At 38.6% G+C, this 11,324-nt stretch overlaps 2 protein-coding genes across 2 annotated transcripts; one reads left to right on the top strand and one right to left on the bottom strand.

Annotated features, from left to right (window-relative positions):
* Positions 1-500: 500 nt before the first annotated feature.
* On the top strand, positions 501-2,172 carry LOC116199210 (CEN-like protein 2). Its single transcript, XM_031529495.1, has 4 exons — positions 501-1,090; positions 1,204-1,265; positions 1,542-1,582; positions 1,657-2,172. The coding sequence occupies exons 1-4, from the start codon at positions 896-898 to the stop codon at positions 1,875-1,877; spliced, it is 519 nt and encodes a 172-aa protein (XP_031385355.1). The 5' UTR covers positions 501-895; the 3' UTR covers positions 1,878-2,172.
* A 1,523-nt stretch (positions 2,173-3,695) lies between these two features.
* LOC116202089 (probable sodium/metabolite cotransporter BASS4, chloroplastic) lies at positions 3,696-7,095 on the bottom strand. The gene is made up of 14 exons (XM_031533611.1): positions 6,799-7,095; positions 6,536-6,641; positions 6,306-6,413; positions 6,141-6,208; positions 5,856-5,934; positions 5,689-5,747; positions 5,535-5,603; positions 5,314-5,427; positions 5,093-5,114; positions 4,888-4,955; positions 4,715-4,800; positions 4,456-4,585; positions 4,206-4,307; positions 3,696-4,108 (listed from the first exon to the last, which is right to left on the bottom strand). The coding sequence occupies exons 1-14, from the start codon at positions 6,979-6,981 to the stop codon at positions 4,022-4,024; spliced, it is 1,281 nt and encodes a 426-aa protein (XP_031389471.1). The 5' UTR covers positions 6,982-7,095; the 3' UTR covers positions 3,696-4,021.
* Between the last annotated feature and the right edge of the window lie 4,229 nt (positions 7,096-11,324).

Raw genomic sequence — 11,324 nt, 5'->3', positions numbered from 1 at the left:
CAGCCAGGGAATAATGCCCTTAGTTTATTGCAGCAATGAGCATTAAACTATGATTTTTTTGCCTTTTATAAAATCAGCACATATGACCTGAAGGAAGACCTTCTAGTGGACAAGACACGAATAATTGTTAATTAATAATGTTGTCAGAGAGACACAGTGAAAATAGAGAGAGGGGGAGTGAGAGATTCCTCTTTTGCAAAGTACTTTTTAAGTTACTGATTATGGAATGGATGGCTGAGACCAGTTGTGTTGTGGGCATATACAGAAATGGCAAGGAGGAATTTCAAGTACTTTTGCCTCTTCCCTCCATTGTACCCAACTGGCTCCTCCTAGAAGGACACATGCACGGTCTCTGTTGGAGCGCCGGCCATGCCGTCCGCACCGAGCCTCTCACTTCTGGATACCACCTTAACACGAAAAACCTGCAAGACTCATTTATATACCGTGAACAACTCATGTAATTGTCAGTGTGTTGTGGACAACAGTTTTTCTATTATTCGGTACTTATTACTACGGATATATAACATATAATTATCATCGGCGAGACGCATTACGGGGAATATAACACTTTAACCATTTGTTTCATTTGTACGTTAATCTTCCTTCTCCTAATTTATGGGTTTTTCCTCTGTTTTTTGTTTTTGTGCGCTTGATCTTTAGGCTGCCCCAACAAGGCACGTGCTTCAAAGGAGTTTCTGCATGCCATATGGCTTGCTTTCTCCACACTATAAATAAGAAGAGTGGGAAGCCTTTTCAAGCACAACTAAGTACAACTCAGATTTCATATATCCACTTCCTTCTTCTTTTTCCTTTTGTGCCTTCAATCTTCACATAAAGCTCCTTACAATTCCTGTACTGCCGTATCTCTCATTGTCCCGTGTGGATCTAGCTAAGTATGTCGACAGATCCGCTTGTGGTTGGGAGAGTCGTCGGGGATGTTGTCGACCACTTCTCCCCGAGTGTTAGGATGAGTGTCACCTACAACTCCAACAAGCACGTCTACAATGGACATGAACTTTTCCCTTGCGCTGTCACCACAAAGCCTAGGGTTGAGGTCCATGGTGGTGACATGAGATCCTTCTTCACACTGGTATAATCCTAATTAATATTTATGCGTGTATATTGTCGCTTTATCGTGTCTAGAAGGCTATCTCGATCCTTATAATTTGAGATAATGAAGCCTACTTTTTCCTCGTGTTGCAGGTGATGACTGATCCGGATGTTCCCGGTCCCAGTGATCCATATCTGAGGGAGCACTTGCACTGGTATAGTTATCCGTAATCAAGCATGCGGACTTTCTTCGTTTTCTTATTATAAGTTAAGTTCAAATTAAGCAGATGGGGAGTAAGATTATGATTTGTATAGTCGAGAAGTTACAAGTTTTCCTTTTCCAAGCAAAACTCTAGAGGTGCCGCAGCTAATACAATTACTTGCCGGGACTTTCTGTTGATAAAGTGATGTTTCATTCGGCTACATAAGATAAATTTGTACATATGTCAATATCATGCTTTGATGTTGCTCCTGGCTTTGTTTCGATTTAGGTTGGTGACAGACATTCCGGGCACAACCGACGCCACTTTTGGTAATTTTTTCGGTCTATAAATAATGATATCATTTTATTGAATGATATGGACTGAAATAGTTATCAATTATCAGGGAAGGAAATTGTCGGCTATGAAATGCCAAGGCCGAACATCGGGATCCACAGGTTCGTGTTCCTCCTCTTCAAGCAGAAACGCAGGCAAACTGTTATGAAAGGTCCTCTCTCAAGGGACAACTTCAACACACGTATGTTCGCCCAGGAAAATGATCTAGGCCTTCCCGTGGCTGCTCTCTTCTTCAATGCCCAAAGAGAAACTGCTGCAAGAAGACGTTGATCGCTAAGTGGAGCCCCGGCTTTAACATTATTGTACTGTATGGTATTGAACTGATGAACTCTATTAGTATACTGCGTGATGTGCTAAATAAGTAGAAATTACATGTGTGCTGGTCCGTATCTAATGGAGAGAAGTAATAAGTAGTTTAACCAATGCACGCAGTCGTCGCTTATAAATTGTATGGGATAGGAGTCATTTTATAAGCTTTATTTTACTTTGTAAGAGAGGATGGGGATTCTCTAACTGTCTCGAGGAATAAAGATTTCTAATGCAAGATTAATGGTTGTACTTAGCATATGAATCTCCAAGCAATCAATATGATATAGGAATACCATTATGAGCTTACTTGGATATCGGTCATTCTTTCAAATGATTGGCTAGGACTGAGTTTGATCAACTGAATAAGCTTGCGTTTGGTTTTCGAGTTGGATCATAATCCAATTTAGCTTGATTTTGTGTAATGAATGCAAGTATTGACAAATATATGGATGGGTGAGAATATATATATGTATGTATATATAAATGTGAAAGTAGATGAAAAATTGATTATAAAAAAATTGATTATAAAAATGGTTAGGAAAAAGTATAAGTGGAAAGTTATTATTAAATGGAGAAAAAGGCAAAACAATAGTTACTGTAGTGTTGAATTTGGGGAAGATTGGAGTTGAGTTGGTAGAATAAATTTTTTTACTTCAAAACCAAACAAAGCCTCCGACTTGAGGTTTGTGCATCCTATGCGCGCCTTCATCTACTCATCTTGTGAAACAACTTTCAGGAGTTGTAGATGGCTATCAATTATTAATTATCCACAACTTCCTGATTTTCGGGATATGGCATATGGAATTGGGAAGGAACCTCAATGATATGTGTGAGATTAAATCTGAGACGGGCATTGTCCAGATCCGGTCCTCGCCAAGCTGCATTACACGCACCCTGGACCCCCGTTCCTCCACCTTCACATTACACCATTTCCGATCGGATTATGAGTTGCCCTCATCCTTTCATGCCTTCCAACTGCAGATGTTAGTACATGTAAAAATGATTCGGGCAAAGAAATGTTACAACAAGTGGACAAGTCCCACAACTAGCAGACATGCTGTCTCTCTCTTCTTCTGTTAACAGCAGCTTTGCCAATACTCGCTTTTTGACTTTGATATCAATTTCCAAAAGAAGAATATTAGCGCGCGGAGGCATATTTTGAGCTTATAAATGCCTAATATGCTCTTCGTCTCGGATTGAGACTCAGATAACAAGCAGCGAATGAATAGCAAGTGTATAAATCCTCAGCGGATTGAGACTCCTTCCATATTCGGCTTCATTCTGCTCTGCTTCCCTTCCTTCCTGCCATACACTGCCTTAGTCCTCCCTACTATTCGGAAAGATAGCATCATTTACACGGAATAGAGTATAAATTTCCTGTTAACAGCAAGTGTTCTGCTGCGCCATGTTTTGAAGTTTTTGTACGAGAAAAACTCAGACTGGTCTAGTTAAAGAGTGCCCCAATGATCTGTACTAGGAGGAAACAGCTTGGCCTATCCAATCAACTTGAGTAACATGATGATGATGTCTGGTGAAAATCTTTTGTAACTTTCCTGTACAGATACTGAACTGCTTCCCCACACCAATAAGGGTCAAAAAGTTTTTTTGTACGACAAATAAATAATCAAATGCTAGATTAAATAATCTAAATGTGAAAATGGTCGCTCAGCTGTTTGCGCTTGATTAGATATGTTTAAACTTGTTCGTATTTGGATTCGGGTTCTATTTCAGATAGTTTGGTAATGATTTCCCGGATCTGAACATGAAACTGATCAAAAGTTGGAGAAATCATCTCTATAAGATCATCCAGATTTAAGGTGTGTTAGAGGACATCGGAAAGCATGAAATGTAAATATCAGCTTCTCAGATACTTTATCTTCAATGGTTAGACACCACACGATGTTCGGTACAGCTGATCTGAATTCTTAGTTTCCATTTAGCAGCTTATTGCTATCCTTTTTCCTTCTGCTGCTTTATGAATGATTATGTGAGCATTGCCCATCATCCCTCCTGATTTGCTTGAACAAGGCAAGCGCTTCTTAGAGCAGATCATACTCGAAGTAATTCCACAAGGTGCATAGCTTTCAAGCACGGATCGAAGAAGCTCATTGCATGCTGTGGGACATGATCGATGCTTTCTTCAACTGATCCTTTTGAATCCAATAGTTCACCAGCAGCGAGTCGATAATGATCTGCAGCACACTTTTAATGGAATATTAGGAAACAGAGATGACGAAACGAATTGTCACTTAAAGTTTAATAAGAGAACAAGGGAATCTAAAGGCGGACCTGGTTAATATGCGCTGCAATGCAAGGGAGTACTAATAACCCCGACTCACCAAGCGCACCGCTTAGCTGATCCACTACAGCTACTACGATCAGCAAGGCTTTCTGAAAAAGGAAATCGAGAACATTACAAATTCACTCCATGAGGAAAATGCTGTCTGTACTTGCGAAATACCAGTACAATAACTAGTTTTCCAACAAACAAGATGGCATTCTCTCTAACAAAGAGAGAAACTAAGAATTCGTGACAAACCTGGCTGCAAACAAGCAAGAGAGCGCGGATGTTCTCTTTCTTTACCATGGCAGATTTCCAAACAACCAGACCACTCGACAAGTACTTAAGTGCGACGGCATTGAAACATAGAAAGGTGAGATGCACCGATCTGCAACCAATTCGATATAGCAGTGAAATAAGGCCATCGAATAATAAAAGGCCATTGGTTTTTAGCATATTGTTTGTCGATTTTTGCGAAATGAATAAAAGTAGAGAACTGGAAGGCATAGAAACGTACATTCCCATGGCAATTGCTTTTAGGAAGACTTCCGGCTTCACCATTAAGAGCAAGGATCTTGATTTACTTACCTGCATCCATGGTGTCTGAAAGAACCCGAAGGAAAGAAAAGTTAGTTGCAAGACAGACAGAGGGAGAGTCGCGATTTACCAGCGAAGTGTAGAGCTACCCACGAGACTGAGGAGGAGGGTCGAAATGAATGACAGCTTCCTTCTGTTCTGATCAACGGACGTTGCAAGACCTGCAAGCTAGTAATAAGTGGAATTTTCCGGAACGAAAGACTCGAGAACTGCACAGATTAACTTCCTTTCCCTTCTTCCAATACAAGCATATTATATCACAGTGATTGTCTGTCAGCATTGATAGTGGAGAGGTTACCTTTGGAAGAAGAGCGCAGCACCTGTGTGTTAAAAGTACGGTCAAAATCTCGTACAACAAAGGCAAACAGCGAACAAGTACAACAATGAAGGAGGAGAAGGTCGGTATCGTATATTTAAGAGGGCAAAGTTACCAAAGAGAAGATTAAAGCTTGAGGACGAGCACATTAAACAAAAACAAGACGTCAAAAATAAGGTTGTTCTTGAGCAAGATAAGAGGACCTTTGCCAGAATCAAAGGTACGAGAATCGTGCATATGAGATTCCAGAACAGCTGCCCTGTAGGGATGGAAACTCCTAAGCCCTCAGCAAAAGAATTCGATATCCAGAATGGCACCTAAAATTTCAATACCCCTGAAATAAGCTGTTGAAGAACTGGAGAGTAGACAGTCCAAACGGGACTTCTAATCATTAAACCACAGGCTTGAGTGTGATTCATCTTACCGCAATAGTGCTCAACAGATTAGATAGAACAGTCAATGCAAGAGCCAAGGCCGAATTTCCACCGACAAGCTGCCATTAACCAACAGGTTCCTGATCAGAATTGCCTTGTTATTTCGGGCAACATCGAAGACAAAACACTTGAAAGAGTGCATACTTGTGTAAGCGCAACTCCGCTGGACAATGTTGTTGGCATACAGCAAAAAATAGCCAACCCTGTCAACAAAACAACTTGCCGAAGTAAATAGGTAGCTGAGAAATTGATGTTACTTGAAACTCAGACAGTTTGGCAAAGGAAGAGAGTACGAGGAAATGAACACGAGCCTTTAATGAATTCCTGGGGTGCTAGACGGAATTGCAGAAGTAGATTGGAGAAGCAAGGACTGATCAACAGTATAGAAGCCTGAATTGGTAAGCACACAAGTTAGATATCAAAAGCATAATACATTCTCTTCTTGTGAGAGGTACGTACTTCCTATCCTTACACTTCGATTTATCAAATATTTTAAGGAACAACTATCCGGTTGACTAGCCTAGTGATGATTCAAATTTCGTAAGCGAAGAGGAAACAAGAAAAAGGAACGCACAAAAAAGAATCGAAGGTCATACTAGCCCAAATAATCCAACTGGCCATGCGTCTATAACAGATCCTATTTCCCCTCCCCGCAATTTAAGCCCTGAAAACGTTTGCACATGTATGCTGGTAAACATAAAAATGTTCCTGAACGGCCTAGTTAGACATGGAGAATGTGTATAATGATCCGAAAGTATTACCAGAGATGAAGAATATCCCAAACGTGGCAAACTTTGTTAGTGGATATCTGCTAGCTATACAACCGGGTGTAGGATTCACAAGTCCAAAGGTTACTCCACTTATAAGAGCTGAAACATTCAATTTTATAGGTGAGGACTAGACACGAAAGAGAACCAAATGTTGCTCGTTATGCAACTTTGATGCAACTTTCTTGTTTAGGATTGATAAAGAAGACGATCTATGGATCAACCTATAGGAAGAAAATTAGTTAGTGCAAACTTCGATATGGATCTCATCAATTCAGATACGTCATTTGAATCAGATAAGCTCTTTGGTCTCCTCTGTTCATATTCCCCCTGCAAAGACGATGCAAGATAGAGTCGATAAATCAATTCACGAATTGCAGAAAGTCATGGTTATTGCTAAATATGCCCATCCAAACCAGCCAGAACTGAACTTGCAGATTTCAGATTCAGTCAGCAAACTGCGAAACATGTGAGCATGTTCTAGTACCTGGTGATGTGATCTTTCCATGGAATGAACAGTCAGTGGAAAATATCTCGAATGAAGGGCAGAAACCAAAGATGTCCCAGAAAACAGGGCAGTTCTGGAAGGGAAGAACTGTCTTAACGGACCCGAGAATCCACCATTAAAAGCCAGTCTAGTAGCCGAGCATCCCACGGTTCTTGCCCCCATTACTGACCAAGCTCAGTAAACCAGTGCAGCTGAAACAAGAAAGAATATTCGCAGGTGGGTATCTATCTTCTTGTTCAGCTGCACGGACAGCAACACGAGACACTGAGAGATAGATTAATTCATCCATTTGTTCTTGAAACGACAGGTGAGTTAATCGGAGCCAAACTTTTTGAAAGATAACGACATTTTTGTTGCTGTCCGCTTGAGAGGACTTGTTTGGTGACTGGTTCGTCCCCTTCAGGGAGAAATCCTGGAGGCTACTGTTCCATCAGACAATGCCTCCAAGTTTTTGTAGGGCCATTCCATGGGCAACATGCACCATTCAAATTATTCTCCCACGTCACACTCACTGGTCTTAGATTACTTGCGGCATTCTACGAAGATAATCTCGTGGTCTCAACTCAAGATTGATATTTTAATGGGTATTGATGAGATTACGACCCGATCCACTACTCTACTATGCGGAGTGACAGGTGAGTGAAATACAGAAACATGTTGTTAAGTAGTAGGTCTAATTATCATACTTGTCTACATCCTCTCTGTAGCGAAGGACTTGGACTTACTCGTGACAGAAGGGAATTGTCCAACTGGCCCTTAAACTATTGAGGCAACGGCGATTAAACCCCCGACTTTCGTTATGCTTTAATTTAAGCTTCTCATATTTTTCAAACTTACCCTTCATCTTGAACTATGCCTCCTAACTCAGGTCACACTTTTGTGAGGAAGGACTGCCACCCATTTCGATCGGGTTTAGATTTCCTGAGGTCAAATTAAGTCTTGATAATGCCCTTGCCGAGCAGCCGAGCCTTGGTGGGCAAAGCCAATCAAGTCCTATACCATACTCTGCCTCAACCGAATCAAATCCAGCTCATGTGGCGAGGTTGAGAGTAAGGGATCCTCGAAAACCTCAGGACGACGGGCTCTACCCTGCATTTCGGAAATTTGGGCACGTTTTGGAAGTAAGTAATAAGATTCAGGAGCATTTCTGCGACGATAAACATCGATTTTCTGGAATATCGGATGCCACGACATCGGCCTTGTGGTCCAACGGGACAATTTGGGTAATGTTGATTATCCTCTATGGAAATCCAGTTATGTCGATCGGCCCAATTTAGGAGTAGACAAAATCTATACCGGACTAAAGGGCCCAAATGCTGTTGGGCACGAACCAGTAAGGTGGTGAGACAGTGAGGGGAATGTCATCATTCATGGGGGAAACATAAGGCTCGGTTGTCCGTAATTGTCGGGGAATTCACCAATTTAAAGGTTATTAGTACCCAGCAATTATTATTATTAGTTTGAAAAAAAGTAAAATTAAAACAGTACACCAAAGTAGTACGATTATTCTCCATTTGGCGACAATTAGTAGTTGGTATTCTCTCATTAAAATTTGACCGATATGCGAAAAAACGGAGCAGTATTAAGTCATTAGTGTGTGTTTGTCACGCGTTAACCATGACTGTACAGAGAAATCGCCCGATAAATTTATTGGTTCTAGCGCACTTTGATTCTGAATGTCGGGTCAACAATCCCGCTTATCGTGGAGTAGTTTGTTTGTTTAAAACTTACGTATTATGATGCACATTATTACAACCTAGTGACATAAATTTTCCGATTTCAAAGCATAAACAGTAGGAAAAAGAAAACAGCCTTTTAAAGTGACTCCAATTATTTACAAACAATTGACCCCGCAAACAAAAGAAAAAGAATACTAAAAAAGAAAAAAAGAGAATAACTTTTCGACTTCTATGTAAAGCCCCTTTTGAGGGGTTAGGACTAAATGCAAGGGGTTGGGTGGCATTCCATTATTACCTGCTATGGAATTTAACTGCTCAAACTGAAACTGCCATTTGTGCGTGTAATGTAATGTAATGCAAAAAAATATAAATAAATAAATAAATAAATAAAAATAATAATAAAAGACGGATAAAGGAGGAGACTCATGTCAATGTCAACGGGAGTAGCAACAGGTCATTTTAATGGAATTATTACCGACCAAATTGACCACAAAGAGTTATAGTTGGTTTGCTTTCTGAGTTAGAATTTTACTCCACTTCATCTCAGCTTAATAAGAAAAAAAGTACATATTATATATATATATAATAAATAATATATGAGAAATTTATTATTAAAAAATTAATTGTAATAATGGTTAAAAAAATATATAAGAGAAATTATTATTTAATGAGAGAAAAAGATAAATGTATATATATATATAAGGATGTAAAAGTATATGTGAAATTTATTATTAAAAATATTTGTACTAATAATTAGAAAAAGTAAGAGTTAGAATTTGTTATTAAATATGATAAAAAGATAAAAAAAAGTAATGATTATATTGTTGAATTAAGGGAAGAATGAAGTGGAGTAGAATAATGATTTCAAAACTAAACGCAACCTTAATTTTTATATAAATTCCAACACTTTTGCCATTAATTTCATATATATGATTTGTCCTACACTTTTTTTTTATGTATACCCTAATATGTAGAAGTCCACTAGCTCACAATCAAAGAAAATAAGTGTCAAAATACTTAAACCAATTGTTGTCGGTTGATTTGTCCTATGCTTAGTTATCCATATATTACTTTTGAGCTTTTTAATTATTTGACTTCAATTACTGCATATGTGTATACATATTTGATCATGATGAGGTTATGATATGATCAGCATGACTTAAATTACTTCATTACAGAATTAAACATTTTATATCCTTTCTAATAAAAAGAATTCAGCCTCTTATATATATATATATATGTATGTATGTATTGCCCAAATAAACTCATTCGCATAAGCATGTATATATGTGCTTGTTTTGTACAATCGATCACTTTTACTCTTTTATTTTGGAAAAGAGGACACTATTATGATTTAATTTCTCGTACTTTATCCGTAATTGATAAGTTAATCCACCTCTTTTATGAGATTTAAACTTCCAAATCTTTAATCAATACATGTATATGAATTTAGAGATGTGGATTGCATACACTGCGATCAAATCCAAGCTTATCCCATGGGTCTAATAAGGAAAAATAGAAAAAAATTAAGTAAAGGACCATTGAAGTTTCATTGACGAGAATCATACCTAAATGTACTACTTATATTAGAAAGAAAGATTAAGTATTAGTCCCTTGTAAACAAAAAATTAAGTATTAATATTTATATTAAGATATAAATTTCACATGCACCCGTTGTAATTTCATATAATGTTGGCAACACCCTCTCCTTTGAAATTGGATACTTACCAACCCTCATTTTCTTGATGTGGCAGCTGACTCAACATATTGCAAGCCCTTTAGCTGACTAGGCACATATAATATTATTATTGATTTTGAAAAATAAAAATAATTGTAAAACTTAAAAAAAAAAAAGGATTTGAAGGTGGATGGAGGAAAGGCAGTGGGGTTTCTACCGTTTGCCAGCCACCAGAACCGCCCCTTCCTTCACGATGAGGTCATTGAAGATCTCTCGAGCCTCCAGTGACCTCGTCTGGGGGGTGATGGTTGAAGGGATGCTCCTAAATCGGACCAGCTTCCCCATTCACTCTCTCTCCAGGGAAATATTCAGCTGGGGGCCTCCTCTTTGGTTATTGCGGCCCCACGGACAAGGTCGCCAGAGAAGGGAGATGGTTGACAGTCAGCGGGAACCCCAGTACCTTTCCTCCATCCACCATCAATTTTTTTTAAAAGTTTTACAATATTTTTATTTGCTAAAATAAACAATAATATTATACGTGCCTGGCCAGCTTAAGGCTTACAATATGCTGAGTCAGCTGCCACATCAAGAAAAGGAGAGGTGTTAAATATCCAATTTCAAGATGAAGGAGTGTCGCTGACATTTTGTGAAACTATAAGGAATGTGCATGGAATTTGCACTTATCTTAGAATATTATAAATCTTCCTTTTGATGTTTATTGGTATCAGAATTATAGGATAATCATATTAAACCAATACAGAGGAATGATTAGATCAATGGACTGGTCGACCTAACAAGCTTCAACTAAAACCCAGAAAAACCCCAGAAGATGAGGAACACGTGCTTGTGGAAAATAATAATATATATGTGAAAAAAATTGTATCCTAATTGATGTAGACACGTTTATGAATCGAATTTGACAGGTAATTAATTTTCTCTATTTTCTTGATTCATCATCAGTTGATTTATGAGTATAATTTTTGACCGATTGGAAAAATGCAACCATTCAGGCAGCCTCGATTCTTTCTGGGTCTACCAGTGATGTCGATGCAAGACTTGGCAATACAGGAAGGAATTTCTTGCACTCTTACCAAATCAAAAGAGGGAAATTTTTTTTCAGATAATTGAAAATTATAAAAAGAAAAAGA

Source organism: Punica granatum, chromosome 3 (assembly GCF_007655135.1).
Source record: "Punica granatum isolate Tunisia-2019 chromosome 3, ASM765513v2, whole genome shotgun sequence".
Lineage (NCBI taxonomy): Eukaryota > Viridiplantae > Streptophyta > Magnoliopsida > Myrtales > Lythraceae > Punica > Punica granatum.
Note: the sequence above shows the minus strand (reverse complement) of the source record. Positions and strands in the feature narration are given on the sequence as shown.